The following is an 18,856-nucleotide window of genomic DNA, read 5'->3' on the forward strand; positions in this document are numbered from 1 at the left end:
GACATGGATGAAAACTGGGTAAATATTAGTCTGCAGTGCGTTACTGTTAAGCAGCAGGAGATAACCTACATAGAGCAGACTGTAAACTGCTTTATTCAGCTGGCACAGTGTGTGGAGACAATAATTGATTTGTTAGAAAACAAATTAAAAAAAAAAAAAAAAGTGAAATATTATGCACACTGTTATATGTATTTCCTTTTAATGTGTGCATTTACTATATCATAATTAAATGAAAATCATATGTTAAATGACAATTATTTAGCTTTATGTCTTTAATAACTGAATTAATTGTTTTTCATTGTGACATTTTCCATGACACATTAAAATTAAATCACAACACAGACAGTGAAGTGAAAAATAAACATATTTATGCTCCTTGCAATCGACCAAATAAATTCTTAGTCGTCTAATCGATTAGTTAATTTAAATCATCTGTAGCACTAAGTTTCTCCACAAAAGATCACACAAAAGCACCACTTTTGATGTATGTATATATATTTATATTAATATTTATATTTTAATATCTTTTAATCATTACTTTTTATAGTGCTTCCTGTATTGTAATGTATTATATGCAATATATTGTTGTTGTTTTTTCTTTTTTCTTATCTGGACCTTGAGTCTGCAATAAAGTTTAAATTGAATTGAATTGAATTGAATTTGTGTTTACAATGAAAAAAGCATAAAAAAACGACTAATCGACTGAAGAAATCTTAGTCGAGTGAGACCGTAACGACCGATTAGTCGACTAATCGATTAAGAAGGGGGCAGCCCTAAAAGACAGACATCTCATACAGGTAAAGAAATGTGGGAATTAGTGGGCCGTTAGACTTTTGTCAAAGCCCACCCTAACTGAAGCTATTTAGTCTACATCAACAAAAAATATATAGCTTATACATCACCACAGGAGTAGCAAGTAATAATCTTCCTGTACCACTAAATGCCACTGCAGAGGTCAATTAAATGCCAAGATGCGCAGTAATCTCATTATAAACTCATTATTGCGCATCTCACAGCCCCTATAGGTGCATATAGACCTGACTCACATGTGTGTTTTTTAATCAAGGCAACATGTTTTTGGAGCATTTGTCAAATTAATTGGTTCAATAACAAACTGCAGCCCCAGACCTCGACTTGGACTTGATTTCTGGATATTAAAACATGGAGTTTGGTTGATGATGAGCAGCAGCAGGACAAGTTTAACAGTGGTGGAAGAAGTATTCAGATATTTTACTTGAATAAAAGTAACAATATTACAGTGTAAAAATACTCTGTTACAAGTAAAAGTCCTGCATTCAAAATCTTACTTAAGTTAAAGTGCAAAAGTATTATCATTACAATATACTTTAGGTACCAAAAGTAAAAGTACTCATTATGCAGAATGACCCATTTCATAATAACAAATTATATTACTGCATTATAATTATTGATGCATTAATGTATTCAGTACTTCAATGTTTGAGCTGGTAAAGGTGGAGCTCATTTTTCTTACCAAAGATACTGCTGGGTAGTATAACCTATATTATTGCACGGCTTTGTTGAATTCTAGATTCTGATTGGTCAGTCACAGCGGTCTGTTATTTCTTTATAACAAACCGTTGCTATGCATAACAGACCGTTGCTATGGGGCACAGTTCTGATGTCAGACTCTGGCTGACCGTTTTTGTGTCAAATTATAGATTTTTTAAGTAAGTAGCCGTGTAATAAGCGGGAAAATGAACAGCTAGCGGGTCATTGTTGTGAAATAAACCCTGACAAGGTGATGTGGCTTCTCAACGTCCCTTACATAATATGCCACAGTTTATAAGTTGGTACATACAGTATTTTGTATTAATTCATTAATTCATTAATTAAAATCTGCAAAGTAACTAGTAGCTAAAGTTAAGAGAGTAAAGAGTAAAAAGTACAGCATTTGCCTCCATAATGTAGTGGAGTAGAAGTATAAAGTAGCATAAAATGGAAATCAAGTCAAGTAAAGTACCTCAAAATTGTACTAGCATTTGAGTAAATGTAGTTCATTACATTCCACCACTGCAAGCCAATAAAACCAGATCACAGCTTTGGTTATGAGGCCGGGGAGTCTCAGCTTAGACACACTAACACACCATCACATGGACATGCAGAGCCAAACTGTAGCAGCTCACGTGTCTGTCAGGGGTTCATCAGTGGTCAAGGTATCAATTAGTCCTATTGATGCTGATCTGTGCTGATCTGGCTGCGTGCTGACACAGACTCACAGATCAAACTTACATGTGTTGTGTCAGGGAAGGAAGCAAACACACCTGCACTTTAGGGCTGCACAATTAATCTACATTTTTATCGAAATCGGAATGTGGCCTATTTTCAATTTCAATATTTGTTAAAGGCGAATTGTGTGTCAATTTTAAATTAAATATTGTCAGAGATGACCTGGCTTATTCATCATATTCTACAGACTTAAGAAAACATCTTTGTTTGGTACAGATTCCTGCAAAATTACACCTTAAGTTTTTCAATGAAAATGAGAATAATAATGTAAAAATTATAATTTCTCTAATATTGCGAATCATATCACAATCACAATATCAGTCAAAATAATCTATAATTATAATATAATATAATAATAATTTTCAAAATTGTTAAGCCCTACTGCATTGGCTTGCAGTGTTGTGTTTAGGGCTGACCCTATGCTTCGAAGCTTCGACCGTTGCCATGGTAACCGACCTCCAAATCAGTATTTAATAATAGTGTATAAATCCCAAAATAGCCCATGAAATAAGGAATAATCCCATAACATTTTTCATTATTTATATTCAGCATTAATTATTATTAGTTATTGTCAGACAGATATCGCTGTTTATTATGTGTAGAGGTGCGTGTTTGTACAGTAGTGCGGCAGCGACGCTGTCCCGAAACTTCGAATACCTTCGAATATTTCTCACCGAGACTTCGAAGCCCAAACAATGGTATTCAAGACAGCCCTAGTTGTGTCTCAGTCTTTTTTTTGTAAATATGAATGTTTCCTTTAAGTTTGATTTACTTAATTTGCTTTGATGGTGTTAATTTGACAGAAAGCATAAACATGTTTCTAAGAATATTACGGGCTGACATTTAGATTCATGCAGTAATTGAACAGCATCACATCTTGTCTCCTGCAGCCGGCACATAACACTAAAAGAAAAGGTCACAACGCCGAACACGGACTGTGATCCATGCTGACATTCAGGCTCTTGTTAGACTCGATGTATCTCCGTGAGAACGAGTCGCTGATGGCTCAGCTTAGTGTGCCTTTAATGATCCGCTGGCAGGCGGGGATTGGCGACTGATTTAGCTCTGGTGGGAACAACTAGCTGTGAGCTAAAGCCTTTAGGGAGTATCTGCATCCTGGAGAGGGGGTTAAGCTTCTTTGCTGTGTCTCTTTACCGAGGTAACTGTGCTCACCTTAATGAGGGCACGGCTCCTCCCACGCCCGTGCACGACTACTAAGTAAACAAAGTAGTTCATCTGTGGTGGTCTGTAATATAGTTTGGTGCAGCAATGCTAAATGTATTGATTTATGTTCCCCATCTCTCTCCCTCAGTGGGAAGCCGGCCAGTATCCTCACCCCTCAATGATGCAAAGGTCAGAAACAAGTCCTCTTTATTTCTCCTATCATTCAGCCTTTTATTATTTTAATGACTCAACCAGTAATTGTGTCTGTTTTGTGCCTCTAGGTTGAATGTATTATTCAGGAGACACTGAATGAAGACGGGTCACATCATGAGTGTGGCCCACAGCTAGCAGGTAACTAATTATCTGTTCATCAATACTCCAATAACAGGATGTTTTCTTTAGAGATGGAGGAATTATCCAATTAGTTGAGGTTAATTAGTTTGGGGTTTAGGACTGTTGGAGGACAAAACAAGACAATTGGAGGTGAATTGTGATGCAGTTTTTCACTATTTAACGATTAGTTTCATTGTCGACTAATGTGTCGATTATTTTCTCGATTAATCGATTAGTTGTTTGGTCAATAAAATGTCAGATAATGGTGAAAAATGTTGAGTGTTTCCATCCCGTTCTCATTCCCAGGGCGTCAAATACCGACACTTTGTCATGACCGTTGGCGCTAGATACCGCCACACAAGGCACCCATGAGAAACGCTGGGCTTTCCATTAACTACAATGTAAACCCAATATTAAACGCTCAGGGAAAGTGCTGTGGTGACGTAGTTTAAAGAGCGAAAGAGACACACACGGGCGGAAGGGGAGGTGGATGGGTCCAACAAACACAAGGCTTTCATCCAGGAGACCGCTGTTCGTGTCCCGTGTGTCAAGTTACAATCAGCTATTTGTTTGTGTCCCGTGTTCACAACGTTCAGCGTCATTTTCACTGTACAAACGTAGTTTTTTAAGCCTAACCATGTTGTTTTTTCCTAAACCTAACTAGACTAGGTTTTATTATAAACCTCAGAATGTGTTTTTGTTTAATTTACAACATTATGCACGTGTTTACTGCGACCGTAAAGTGACGTCGAGGGGTCTGACAAAGTGGCTGTATGTGACGAGTTGAGATGAGAACGCGTTGGTGTTTCCCAAAGCCCCAAGATGACGTCTTACAAATGTCTTGTTTTGTCCACAACTCATAGATATTCAGTTTACTGTCATAGAGGAGTGAAGAAACCAGGAAATATTCACATTTAAGAAACTGGAATCAGAGAATTGAAACTTTTTTTTAATTAGAAAATTACTCAAACAGATTAATCGATTATCAAAATAGTTGGCAATTAAGACAGTGTAATTCATCTATCACGAGATGCTTTTTTCTTTTGCTTAATTTGCTGAAATTGACCATTAATCTAATCAGTGACGGGGGTTTTGTTGTGTAAAGACATCTGGTATTCTGCCTGTTTTTGGTCTGGTATTGTATTATTGAAGTATTGCTTGTCATTATTTTTGCAGAGGAACTTGATGAAGTGCAAAGACATCATGGTCTGCTCAGGGAGCTGCAGAGGCTGGCTGACGATGGTAAAATCTCATTGACACTAGAAAACATAGCACATCTAATTTGGTGTTTCATTTATTTTTCTTGGCATTTAAAAGTCTTTTTGTGAGAGAAGTGATGTCTTCACCCCAAATCACACACGTTCTCATGCATTTCAACACCACATGGCACTGACTGTTGTAGTCTGGCTGTTACAGAGACGGAGACGGAGCGAGACGACGACGACAAGGAGCGATATGAGTACAACCTGGCTGACGACGAGAGCGACACAGAGCAGGGTGACGAGGAGACGAAGGAGGAGAGAGATGTGACCGACCTCCCTAAAGGGACGGAGGAAGATGACACCAAGGAGAAGATAATGGAGGAGCCACGGATCGAAGACAGAGGGAGGGACACTGAAGAGGAGCGAGCCAAGGAGCTGGAGGAACTGCTGGCTGAAGAGATCACCAAGAAGGGGAAGGAGGAGAGGAACGATGAAGAGCTCAAAGAACTGCTGAAAGAGCTGAAGAAGAAGCGCTACGAGTCGGTGAAGGAGAGGGAGATCCAGAAGGGCTCTGAGGCAGAGCAGAAGGAGGAGGTGGAGGAGAAGAAGGAGAAGGAGGAGAAAGAGAAGGGTGAAGGAACAGCAGAGGACTTGGAGAAGCAGAGGATCGAGGAGAGGAGGAAGAACGAGGTGGAGCTGATGGTGGAGAGGGAGAAGGTGGAGAAGGAGCTGAAGGAGCTGCTCAAAGAGCAGGAGAGCGACAGCAAGCCGGAGCAGGAGAGGGAGAGGAAGGAGAAGCAGGAGGAGCTGGACGAACTTGTCAGGAAGATGAAACGGGTGCAGGAGGAGGAGGAGGAGACGCAGGGCGGGAAGAAAGAGGACGGCGTTGAGGAGAAGAAGGAAGGCGAAGACGATAAGGAGCCCAACGAGAAAACAGAGAATGAAGTGAAGAAGGAGGCGGCGGTGGAGGTGAAGGAGCCGCAGCAGAAGAGAGTGATGGAGAAAGCCAGCGATGAAGCCACGAGGCAGTTTGAGCGAGAGAGGTACAAGAATGCAGAGGATGAGGAGGACGAGAATGAGGATGAGGAAGATGAGGATGAATATGTCAGAGAGGATGAGGAGGGGCAGGATGAGGGAGACGATGAGGGGGGTGACGCCGAAGAAGATGAAGGGGAGGTAAGTTGGTGCAAGTATGTGACTGTTCGTGTGTGTGTTTGTTAACACTTAATGTTACAGCCCACAAATAACTGTGTAATTATTTAGTATACATGATGGTACTAATGAGGTACTTACTGTGTACTTATACCTGGACAAATATACATTATACAAGTAATAAGGAAATAAGGTAGTAACAACTTTTTTGCTTATTGAACATCATCAAACCAGCTTTTATGTGAAACAATATTATTAAATGTAATCATTTTTTTTTGAAGGTGGGTGGGGGGTATTTATTATTATATTATTATTAATAATAATTGAATAATTTTATATAATTATTTATGTATGTATTTTTTAAATTGTATTTATTTGTATTCTTCTATGTTAATAATTCCCAATGCATATCTTTAAAACCAACAACATTCGATTACATTTTTTAAATTAATTATATGTTACTCTAAGTGGTCATTAGGTGCTTTAAGTAAAGTGAAAAATATCATTAAATCTATGCAAGAACAAAACATTGTAAAATTATTTTTTACATTACTTCAAGCAAACAATGACCACTTATAGTAACTTATAATCACATTATAATGCGTTATAAAAAAGAGTGACCAGCTACAATTATGAAGTATTGTGACACTTGACCTTATAACACATTATAAAATGCTTTATAATATGTTATGATTATTATTATAAAGCATTATGGATATTTATGACTATAATTATAATATATTTTTAACTATAATTATACCTGTGCTTTAAGCAGACTTTAACGCATTATAAGTATGTTTATAATGTAATATAGACATGGGTGTCATAGAAAGTGTTTACTTCTATGTCCAGCAGGTACCCAGTAAGTTTCATTGGTACTCCATATGTACAAAATATGTATCTAAAACTGTAATCTAAAGCGTCACCATGTGTCTTGTATTGCTGCTGTGTCATATATTCTCATTTGTTTTCTTTCGACAGGAGCTGCTGGAAATTGAAGCTGAGTTGCGCAAAGTGGCTGCAGAGCTGAGGGAGCTCCGCAGAGGATAAGACACACACCAATAAATATACGCACACACAGCAGACTGACAAAACCCTTCGTTGCATTCGCAGTCACACATTCAGCTCACACATTTTTACAGCCTTCAAATCCCCACAGCACTCAGAGAAATGTCTGTAAATGGACATTAGTGGAAACTGTACATACTGTCGTTTCATTTCTGCTTTTAGATTGCCTGGAAAAAGGCCGTCGCTGCTTCCTTCAGTTGAAGGAAAAGAGACGCCTTTTCCTAGAGAATCTAAAAGATCTTTGCGTCCCTGTCTCAGTACCTGTATATGCTGTTTGTAAGGTCGACAGGTGATGTCACTGCAGTTGTAAAACCGCCATGGATGCAAAGCATTCAGCACTTTTATTCAAATGTTAGTTCTGACTGCAGATTGCCAACCACACAAACACCATCATCTTTGAAATCATGAACCCTGGCAAGCAGGAATCATCCTCGATGGTGTGCTTTTGGTGGGAAAAAACAGATTCCCATAAGTAATTATGTGTATTTCAATATATATTTTGTGCAATAACTATGTGTAAGCTGTTCTGACTGTTAACGATACGTATTACTGATATTTCTACACAGGAGTAAGTCATGATTTCCTCTCCGTTTCTTTGACGATAAAGTAGAAACAAGGATTGTGTTTCATTTGGCTCTCGCACTGTTAAAACCAGACTGTTTGTGACGAACCGGGGTGACACGAACAAAACGTTGAATTTCTGACACGTGTCAGATGTTAAGTTTGTCTCGACTGTTAGGACGTGACGTACTTAGAAGCTTACAAAGTGTCACTTCAGGTTCTCAGCCAGCTTTGCACTCTTTATCTTAACAAGCCAAGGAGGAGTGGAGGGAAGAGGGAGTCACTAAAGCCATTTTGTTGTCTTTTGGTAACAGCAACACCGACTATATAACATTGATAAACGCTCAGTAGTTTTCAGGCTGTCATGTCATTTGTGTAAATATCAGATATCAAGGTCTGTAAGCCAAGGTCATAGGAAATATGAAGCAACAGCGCCCCCAAGAGGACACTGGGTAGACATGCACACAGTGCAGGATTAACAGGGTTACCACTGGAGGCCCACTTACTGCAATAACACAACATAGACTACAGCACACGTGAATGCAATAATTAGCCAAATAATGAATTATATTTCATGTATTTTAATGTGTTATCAAAGTGCATCATAGAGTACTCATATAGCAGATATAACCTCTCGTTTTCTACACAGCCAAGATTTACAATACATGTATGTATTTGACACACACGATCAGTCAACACTGATGAGCTCGTCACTGTCTATTCCAAAGAGGAGGTGTTTGTTCACTTGAAAATAAATGTTTTCTTTTTCTATATTAGTGCAAAAGTTTCCACAAAATGTATCTTACAAACCAGCAAGAGAGACATAGGAAATGTCTGTAGGGGGGGTGAGTGACATAAGGGCATAGAGGACATTTCAAAACAACAGGGAAAAGAAAATGAAAATAAAAACACACATTTGTAATATTACTGGCCAATCAGAGTGCTGTATTTTGTGCCTGCTGTATCTTCTTCTATGCTACCTGTCAATCAATAAACGGAAAGTGTATTAAACCATTATGTGTTTGGTTTGTCAACCTATAAATAGAGTCGAATCTACAGTAGGGAGGCACCGATACGACTTTTTCAGTCTCGACAGCGATACCTGAGCTTTGGGTATCGGCTGATACCGAGTACTGATCTGATACCAATGTTTAATTAGTGTTTAAAGCTGTATGCCTCACTGTGTGGAAGTGACTGGGATCATTATTTTATGTGTCAAGCCTCAGTTATACTTTCTAAAAGGACATGAGCTGACATGGAATTGTGACGAGGAAACGTTTGGACGTCTTTGGTTTCTCCTCGTGGCAAACTGCCATTCTCAAACTTCTCCATTTTCTCCGCCCATCCGCGTAGTTAGAAAAATTTGGATGTGCACATTAGAGCTGCAACGATTAATCGATCAGTTGTCAACTATTAAATTAATCGCCAACTATTTTGATAATCATTTAATCGGATTGAGTAATTTTTTAAGAACAAAAAAAGTCAGAATTCTCTGATTACAGCTTCTCAAATGTGAACATTTTCTGGTTTCTTTACTCCTCTATGACAGTAAACTGAATTTTTTTGAGTGTGGACATTTGAGGACGTCATCTTGGGCTTTAAGAAAAACTCATCGTCATTTTCTGACATTTTATAAACCAAACTACTAATTGATTAATCAAAAAAATAATCAACAGATTAATTGACAATGAAATCTAACCGTCAGTTGCAGCCCCTTGTGCACACACAGGCGAAAACCGCACGGAGTCGCACGGATCCCCCGTGAAGGGCCATGTCTGATGGCGTGATGTCACTTTGGCCGTGTGGACATTGCAGCAAACATAAATCACACTTAAGGCAGCATCAGGCTTGATTTAAACATTGCTTTTTTTAACTTTGTAAAACAAAATGGAACAAATAAATACATGGATATAAATGTATTGAATTGTTATTTATTTATACATGTAGAATTGAATTGAATAGATTGGCCCCATAGAGTGCTCCAGGGATGACGTATTTTTTTAGGCCAACCCGGAAGTTAGCATCGCCCTGGCTCCCTCGACAACAAGCCAATGGGATTTTTCCATTGGGTTTTGAATTATTGCAGAAAATAAGCTCTGTGGCAAACAAACATGTATGATACTTTCGTTGTTTTGTTCACGAATGAACACCACTTTCATGATTTTTCCAGCGTAAGAGCAATCGCCCCAAATGAAAAGCTAACGTTAGGCTATAAACAAACTACACCACAGTTGCATGACTTCATGCCACCACCACTAAGCTAAAGGTGGACTAGTGTTCAGCGTGATGACGTTTAGTAGCAACCGCCTTTTTTAAGACATGTAAAGGCTTCACAATTCATGAGTGGGATATTTATTGTATTTTATATCGTAGAACAAAATGTTAAAATGTTTTAAGCTTGTGTTAACCACAGACCTTATTTCAGGCATCTAACTAAAAACCCATTGACTTCCAGACGAGGGAACCGGATGTGCTAAACTGCTAACTAATTTCCGGGTTTTAGGACTCATTCCTGCAGCACTCTATTGTCACCGATAAATGATCCGACCCACTTAACGGCACAAAATGATTAGTGTGATTTAAAGTTCCAAAGTCTTGGAAACAGCTGAGTTTGGTCCCAACAAAACAGTGAATGCCAACGACTTCATTCGTCCTGGGAAGCTGATGAAACACAGTACAGTCCGCGATGTGTTCCTGAGGTGAGTTAAAGGTCGGTTGTTGCAGCAGATGGAGCTCCTGTTGTGGAGGCCCGTTTGTCCAACACTGACTCGATGTGGCTGAGCAGGGAGGAGAAAAACTGGGGAACTCCCTCATAGCCTGATAGAGAGAAGTGTGTATTAGAATATCAGTGTGTCTTTACGTGCATATGTCTGTCTGAGCAGCTGTAGTACCTGGGAAGATGTTGATGTCGATGACGGTGAGGGTGTGCGTGTGCATGTTGATGATGACATCCACGCCAAACAGGGCCATGCCGAGCTGAACTCGGAGCTCTCTGACCAGGGCGGCCACGGCCTTGGAGCTGGGAGGAGGCAGGCACGGCATTTGCTCGTCCAGCTTAGAGGTCAGGAGGAAAAGGGTCATTATGAGGGTGGATTTCAGCCCTGTCAGGTGCCAATTGGGCGGGGTCTACCTGGAAATCTAGTCGACTATGTGAAACTATTTACAAGCCGTACTTTTGCAGATATATTAGCCTGTATTAGGATATCAAATGGAGAGAATGGGGGGAGAAGTTGTAATAAACTTTGTTAAAACAGTATTATTACTCACTGCTGTGAGATCAGAGTTTGACTCCGGCTTGGACACATGATGGCTGTTGAAGAAGATGGTCTTCCTGTCTGGAAGCACAGAACAGAAAAACAAGGTAGCATAACAGGACAAAGCAAGACACGGCAGGACAAGACATGACAGGACAAGACAAGGCAGGAAAGGAAAGGTAAGAACAGAAAAGGACAACAGACTAGAGGGCAGGAAAGGAAATGACAAGACAGTAAAGGACAAGGAAGGGAAGCAATGGGATGGAAAGGAAAGGAAAAGATAGAAAAGTTATTGTTTGCTGTTATGTCGGTTTCAGGTCAATGAGGTTACTTGTATAAATAAAAGTTAGTAAAGGGAAGGAAAAGAAAGTAAAGGGCAAGGAAGGAAAGGAAAGAACAAGGCAGGAAAAGAAAGGGAAGTATCTTATATATTTGTAGGTGTGGTGCAGACTGACCACAGGGTCCGGAGGGGAAGTTCTTGAGTGACGGCCTCTCTACGCAGAAGTGTCGGTCTCCTACCACGAACACCTTGTGAAGAACCGCTCCGTGGCTGACGAAGCTCTGGAGCACACAGGGAGGATGGATGTCAGCCAGACTCCCCGCACTGAAGATCAGAGACATCTGCAACACACACAAACACATAGACATTAAATGAACAAAATGAGAGCAAATAAACAACAGAGAATACACAAACAGTACAGTACAATGTTAACACTCACCTCGTGGGAAAGTGAGCCATGCGCCACTCTGGTTTTACAAACTGGGGTCAACAGAGAAAAAGAGGAAGTGATTGTGTGTCACAGTTCATGAGGAAGGAAAATGGAAATAAGGATAATTGAATTCAGCAATGTGAGAAGCTTTTTAGGGTGTTAACACACCACTGACCACAAACCTACTCCCAAATAATCTGACTAAAGTGATTTAGTTTACAGACACAAAGAAGCTGAGAGGTGGTTCATTTACAGTTAATTTAAATGTTATTAAAGGTACAGTGTGTAGGATTTGGCGACATCTAGTGGTTGTGTTTGCAGATTGCAACCACCTGAGTACCCCTCTGCTCACTCTTCCCTTTCCAAAACTGTGTTAACGTGAGTCGCCGAGTACCGACCGACCACGACCATGGTACCGCCAGCCGCTGTCTGACTTAGGTTGCTCCTAAAGTAGTGTTATTATGGTAAGGATGGGTTTTGCACTCTGCGGCTCACGTTACCGCAGTTTAACAAGGGTGTCGGAGATTTTTATTCTGGTGATATGTGTCTAAAGAGGCGTATTTGGGCGCGAGGGATTGCATCACTAGGCACCTGATTGATGAAAATATAGTAATGAATATTATATTCCATTTCTGCTAATAGATCCCCCGAAATGTTACACACTGTTCCTTTAACTTATGAAATTGAAAATATAAGAAGTGAATAAGTAAAGAAGTGAAAGGCAGATAGAGTGAACTGACTGAGAGGAAAGCTGAGGCACTGGCTCATCAAAGCCTGTTGAATGGATGACAGGTCACTGACACTGTGGATCTCTAAGAACGGAGGACTGCAGACGCGCCAGTCTGTTGGACAGAATAATATAACAGGAAGGACAGGAGATGATGTTAATATCAACAAGCAGCAGTAAACTACAATATACACCATGAAGCTGCAGTTCACCTCGGAGTGAATTGTGCAGTTCGCTCATGATCCGATAAGAGGCGAAGCGGTCTAGTAGCTGGGTCATGGCGGGCAGGGGGTCCAGAAGAACTGTACTGGGATGAGCTGACACGTAGCTCTGTGATATAAAAGACAGACGTCCATCATGAGTGACTGAATAATTGCTCATTAACGACACACAGTTGCATGAACAATCAGCATTCCTCTCAAACAGGCCTCAGTGGGACCGATAGAAAACAAAAAAACACACAGCCTTACCTGGAAGTTGGCGAGGAGCTGCTGCGATTGGCTATCGTGCTCAGCCTCCACGATGACATCAGACAGCTTGTGGACGATGACATCGAAGGGTCCCTGAGGCACCAGTGGCTGAGTGAGGTCAATCTGACATAGGAAAAACACTTTTACACCCCACGTAATGGATCTGTCTCACTACATTATGGGACATACAGTACTTGTCAACCCTCCCGAGACTCCCGCTTTTCACTGTCCTCTACCAGATTCCTACCGGGGTCACACTTCTCCCGTTCTTCAAACCTTTTTTTGTTATCTCAACCTGTTCCAGGCACTGTACAGCGTGTATAAGTTTCCAGCCGGATGACAGTACAGCTACAACAAATGTCGCTTTTCTGGTGGAAGAGAGCTGCTCACGACAGTTTTCTTTCCTGAGATTTAAAGGGACTATGTGTAACTTCTTACACGTATAAATCAATCCGGGTCGGTGTCCCATCGTGCTCGCATGTGGCTACGCTGATCAGACAAGAATCCAACACAAACTACACGGAAGCAACAAAACCGCAAAGTTGTATCTAGTGAAGCCCGTCTTGCAAAACAGTGTTGGCCACGGTTGGAGGACGCAGGGGAGACCGTAGCTTTGGTCTCCAGGGCCGGAGTCTCTGCTGTACTCTGCTCCTCTGCCTGCTTGCCTTCAGTCACACACCACGCTCGTTCTAGCTATTTCGCTCCAATCTCACGTGCATGCGCGCACACTACACACTGCAGAAGATTTATAGCTTTGAGAATATCTACTGAATGTACAGTGGACGTTTGTGCAGAAATAAATGCTGCATCTCCTCCAGACCAACAGAAGTTTCCCGTGTCTTGTGAAGTGACGGGTCTCCGCAGCGAGTAACGTTATCTTCTCCGACCAAAACCGGTGTCCCCCCTGTTCCCTCCGGCCGTGGTTGGGAGGCTGAGGCAGGAAAAGCCAACACTAGGATCAGTATTGATTCATGGAGAGGCCTTCGTCTGGTCAGCTAACATTACTGCCAAGCAGCTGAAATATAGAGTGATATTGTGGTTTAAGCTGATGTGTGTCACCTCACTGTTTTGAGCGATGCTCATTCATGTCTATGTAGAGGGAGCACAAGCTCGAGCCCGAGCAACAGGACGCTGACTTTCATTGACTTAGCGGCCACAGGTGTCGCTGTTACAACCAATTTCTGATTCTTACAAACAGTCCCTTTAAATGTAAAATTAAAAGTTTTAACATAAAAATGCTGTTGCAGTGAACTCAATATTTTATTTTCATTATATAAAAGTCACCAGAATGCAGGAAACAAAGTCTCTGAAACCCAAAGTTTTGGTTTAGAAAGCCCCGCTATTTCTAAGGTCTCAAGGTTGGCAAGTATGGTATGGGAAACTATGTAAATGATTATATTTGGTATTTCTGCTCTTGTGTGAGAGGGAAAGGTGATGCACTCATTTCTAGTAGTAAACTGAAGACTAGTCGACCACATAACAAATGTTCCTCTGGCTTTTGTTATTACAGACCAGTCACAGCAGGAAAAGCAGGTGTAACTACTACCACTGATGAAAGCCTTGCTCTACAGAAAGGCCCTGCCACTGGCATAACAACAGCATAAGTAATCGTATTAGTGACACATGTGTGTAATGAGTCACGGACTCTTCTGGGAGCGAGGGCTACTCTCTGTAATGACATCCAAAACATGATATGAAGCATGAAGTAAAGGTAAATATTCATTTAAATACCCTGTTAATGCTATCTTTTTGACAGAAAATACTTGAATAGCGTGTTTCTCATTTCAGTTCAGATCACGTCATGTAAACTCTTAAAAAATGTGTCACCTAAAGAAAGTTTGAAAGCCACTGCCCTTAAGTATGCTGCTTATACTGCTGTAGTTTTAGACCTCTTTGTATAGCAGCAGGTTTCTGTGAACTGTGAACTCAGATTGAATGCAGTACAGAGACTGATTGAGGTTACCTATCTCTGTAATTATCTCAATTGTTACCAGCTGCATGTGGCTGGTATTGTTTTCACCTTGTGAGTCTGTGTGTGTGAGTCAACATGGTTAAATGTGGTCCTGGAGACAACTACTGTATCAGGAACTACTACAGAGGCGGCTTTGAGTACCTTGCCAGGTATTTATTTGTCTATCTGTGGACAGATTTGGTCACCGCAACAGAGTGGTGCAGGAATGAATCGTACAACCCAGAAAGGATTCCCTCGTCCGAAAGTCGATGGGTTTTTTTGAATGGGTTTTTAGTTTGATGCCTGAAATAAGGTCTGTGGTTAACACAAGCTGAAGAGATTTTAACGTTTTGTTCATCGACATAAAATGCATCAATAAATATCCCATTTGTGAATTTTGAAGCCTTTATGTGTCTTAAAAAAGGCGGTTGCTAACAAGTAGCTAAATGAGACTACTAAACGTCATTACGCTGACTCGTCCGCCTTTACAGCCTCGTTGTATATGTGTATTTTGTCGAGGGAACCCAGGGTAATACTAACTTCCTGGTTGGCCTACAAAAATATGTCATCCCTGGAGCACTCTATAGCGTCACAACCATGCAAAATCTATCCTTCCATCCATTTTCTTTCGCTTATTTAGGGCCGGGTCGCGGGGGCAGCCGGCTTAGCAGGGAGATATCCAGACTTCCCTCTCCCCAGCAACGTTTTCCAGCTCTTACTGGGGGACCCCGATGCGTGCAAGATGCAATTGCGAAATTTAAAAAATAAAGGCTGAGTTCGAAGAAGGGGGAGGTCCGAGAAAGGGGGTAGGAAGTGGCCATTGGTCCCCCCACTTTACGCCCCTGGCCCGATTTGGCGTCGCGGCTGGTGAGTCTCTAGTTTTACTTGTAATTTTTTGCTGATATTTGTGCCTGCTTTTTATGACATACACAGTCATATATATAAAAGTACAAAAGTTACATAGTTCACTAACGTTTTTTAGTATTAGTTGACCCATTAGTAAAAAAATAAATCTCTTATCTACTCGGCACAACACAAAGCGCCTGGGTCAGTCCTTCTTGCTGGTAGCCGTCAGGCTCCACAACCAAGGCTGACCCCCACATGAAAACTGCACTATATGGACTATCGGGACTATCTGGACTATCTGGACTACCTGCAACCACCTCTCCTAACCACTGGTGCACTTTAAACTTACTAGACTGCACATATTACATCTATTTATTGTACACTACATTTTTTTATTGACGCACGGTACACGCTATGTCCATTCACTATGTATATTCTGTATTTCTATTTATTGTTTTATAATCTTTTTGTACACCTGTACTTCTGTATCTGCGCTTGCTGCTTTGACACCTGAATTTCCCCCCGGGGATTAATAAAGGTTTATCTTATCTTATCTTTATCTTGTCTTACTCTGTGGAAAGTGATGCCAGCCTCCCTGGTCTCTTTGGTCCTGGTGCTTGAACAGCTGACAACCAGTTGCTGCCCATACAGTAGGTGGCAATTGTAAACAATACCCAGGTTATCCCATTAGTTATGACGCAATGTCGCATCTACTGTTTTATATCTGTGCATACAGTGTGGGGGAAATGTGAGCAGCTACAACCAGGCAGCCTTTGTTCACAGTTTTGCTACAAACAGATTATAGGAGGGGGCTGCAGGTGGCTGTGACATAAAGTTGTGGACATCTGTGCATGACACGTGTGTGTGTGTGTGTGTGTGTGTGTGTGTGAGGGTACACAGTGTTCCCAAACTATTGTCACTATTGCCATACTTAAACTACTTAACATCTAGAATAAATGTTACGTATGTGTGTGTGTGGGGGGTGTTAAGGCATCTATACAAATAATCATGCAACAGACATCCACCCACAAATATATACACAAATATACACAAACAGGGTTAACAGTTTCAGATCATCCTCCTCACTTTCCACCACACACTTGGCCTTTCTCCATCCCGTCATTAGAAATCTTTAACATCATATTGATTTCATTTATAGGGCCTATGTAAAGAAAAACACTTACCTCCACCACTTCCACTCCACGGCCCCTGCAGAAAAATACAGAAATGTTTATATTTTAATGGAGATGATAATAACACAGGAATCATCTGATGAATGAGGCTTCTCATGTAGCAATAAAGCATCATATGGATAGATTAGTGCTGCAACTAATTATTTTCATTGTCGATTAATCTGAGGATTATTTTCAATATTAATTAATTTTCATTATTAACAAAAAATGAACCATTTAAATAGAAGGAAGTATAAAAATAGGAGCAGTATATGCCGTATTGACAATTACTTACTGTTAAGAGGAGTAAAGAAACCAGAAAATATTCACATTTAAGAAGCTGCAATCAGAGCATTTATATATATATATATATATAAAATACTCAAACTGATTAATCGATTATCAAAATAGTTGGTGATTAATTTAATAGTTGATAACTAATCGATTAATTGATTTATGTTGTAACTCCAGGACAGATTATCATTACTGTTGATAAAGAATTGCACAACAGTGTATACTATATTATTGTGAGGGTTACACGTCCCCTAACTAAGATCTGTATTGCCTTAAAGTAAAATGAAATCAATACATTACTCATTTTGCTATGGGATCCCTTGAATATCTATTAAGGGGTCCCACTAGGTCAGGGGTCAGCAACCTTTACTATCAAAGGAGACATTTTAGGCAAAAAAAATAAATAAAAAAAAATCTGTCTGGAGCTGAAAACATTTGAGAATTGTGATGAACGTAACACAGTTTATAGTCTAAGTATATAGTATATAAGACTAATGCAGTGAGGGCCAAAGTGCAAATGTACTACAGAGTATTAGGGCCACATGAGGGAAAAAACATCTGAGATTTACAGAATAAAGTCATAATATCAGGATAAAAAAGTCTTAATGTTATGAGAATAAAATCCTAATATTACGAGTATAAAGTCATACCTTTACGATAAAAAAAATTGTAATATTACGAGAATAAAGTCATAACTTACGAGAAAAAAAGTCGTAATATTGTGAGAAAAAAAGTCATAACTTTACGGAAAAAAAGTCGTAATATTACGAGAATAAAATCCTAATATTACGAGAATAAAATCCTAATATTACGAGAATAAAGTTATAACTTTACGATAAAAAAAATTGTAATATTACGAGAATAAAGTCATAACTTACGAGAAAAAAAGTCGTAATATTGTGAGAAAAAAAGTCATAACTTTACGGGAAAAAAAGTCGTAATATTACGAGAATAAAATCCTAATATTACGAGAATAAAATACTAATATTACGAGAATAAAATCCTAATATTACGAGAATAAAGTCATAACTTTACGAGAAAAAAGTCAATAACAATAATAAATAATATTATGACTTTATTCTCATAATATTATTATTTTATTCTCGAAATCTCAGATTTATTTTTTTCCTCAATGTGGCCCTAATACTCTGTCGTACCATAGACCTACAACAATGATACATACAAATTAAAATGTAAACAAAAAAACTGTTATTCATTTCCACTAATTTTTTTTTAGAAATCCCCAGGGAGCCACTGGAGAGGAGCTAAAGAGCTGCAGGTTGTAGGTTGCAGACAGACCCCTGCTGCACTATGAGCACCTTCAGGTTGCCCCATTCACTTCTATACCACACAGACAAGCAGCTCTCTAAAAGTGTGTCATAAAAGTCGGCTTCAACTTACGCACAGAAGTCTGCAAAAGCGTCCAGGTTCATCCTCCTGCGTTTCTTATCGCTCAGACAGAAGCCCACCCTGCGACCAGACATCATTACAGGGAGCTGAGTGTCCAGCAGAGACACACAGAGAGAGACAGAGACACACAGGATGTCTGAGGAGTCTCTGCTCTCCATTCAACCCTCCCACTGAGAATAAGTCTGCTGACACACAAGACTCTTCTCCAGATTCATGCTACTACTTCCACAGGTGGCAGAGAGAGAGTAAGAGAGAGAGAGAGCAGGTCTAACTGGTAAAGTCACTCCATTTCCTT

The 18,856-nt window shown here is 40.0% G+C and overlaps 2 protein-coding genes across 3 annotated transcripts in view; one reads left to right on the top strand and one right to left on the bottom strand.

Annotated features, from left to right (window-relative positions):
* The window catches only part of LOC119491872 (DNA ligase 1), a 9,948-nt gene extending 1,206 nt beyond the window's left edge, over positions 1–8,742 (top strand). The window contains exons 2-6 of the mRNA XM_037776134.1: positions 3,560–3,600; positions 3,693–3,762; positions 4,921–4,986; positions 5,161–6,122; positions 7,080–8,742. Of these exons, the coding sequence (XP_037632062.1) occupies positions 3,560–3,600; positions 3,693–3,762; positions 4,921–4,986; positions 5,161–6,122; positions 7,080–7,148 (1,208 nt within the window). The 3' untranslated portion in view covers positions 7,149–8,742. The remainder of the gene's footprint in view (positions 1–3,559; positions 3,601–3,692; positions 3,763–4,920; positions 4,987–5,160; positions 6,123–7,079) is intronic.
* Positions 8,743–10,148: 1,406 nt separating this feature from the next.
* Positions 10,149–18,849, bottom strand: LOC119491869 (inositol-tetrakisphosphate 1-kinase-like). 2 transcript variants are annotated; one of them, XM_037776129.1, is made up of 10 exons: positions 18,553–18,849; positions 16,870–16,894; positions 12,889–13,011; positions 12,631–12,748; positions 12,432–12,533; positions 11,701–11,741; positions 11,437–11,602; positions 10,995–11,184; positions 10,619–10,781; positions 10,149–10,544 (listed from the first exon to the last, which is right to left on the bottom strand). In XM_037776129.1, exons 1-10 carry the CDS (start codon positions 18,717–18,719, stop codon positions 10,227–10,229), a joined length of 1,413 nt encoding a protein of 470 aa, XP_037632057.1. In that variant the 5' UTR covers positions 18,720–18,849; the 3' UTR covers positions 10,149–10,226. The 2 variants fall into 2 exon arrangements, with proteins under 2 accessions (XP_037632057.1, XP_037632058.1); XM_037776130.1 differs by having other exon boundaries at positions 10,297–10,544; positions 10,995–11,062; positions 18,553–18,845.
* Positions 18,850–18,856: the final 7 nt, after the last annotated feature.

The sequence above is a fragment of the Sebastes umbrosus genome, chromosome 7 (genome assembly GCF_015220745.1).
Source record: "Sebastes umbrosus isolate fSebUmb1 chromosome 7, fSebUmb1.pri, whole genome shotgun sequence".
Taxonomy (NCBI): domain Eukaryota; kingdom Metazoa; phylum Chordata; class Actinopteri; order Perciformes; family Sebastidae; genus Sebastes; species Sebastes umbrosus.

Coding starts and splice junctions, on each gene's coding strand:
- LOC119491869 (XM_037776129.1), bottom strand. CDS start 18,719: ATGGAGAGCAGAGACTCCTCAGACATCCTGTGTGTCTCTGTCTCTCTC. Junction 13,012..16,869: donor GTGGAGTGGAAGTGGTGGAG/GTAAGTGTTTTT, acceptor TTCCTATGTCAG/ATTGACCTCACTCAGCCACT. Junction 12,749..12,888: donor AGCTCCTCGCCAACTTCCAG/GTAAGGCTGTGT, acceptor TTTATATCACAG/AGCTACGTGTCAGCTCATCC.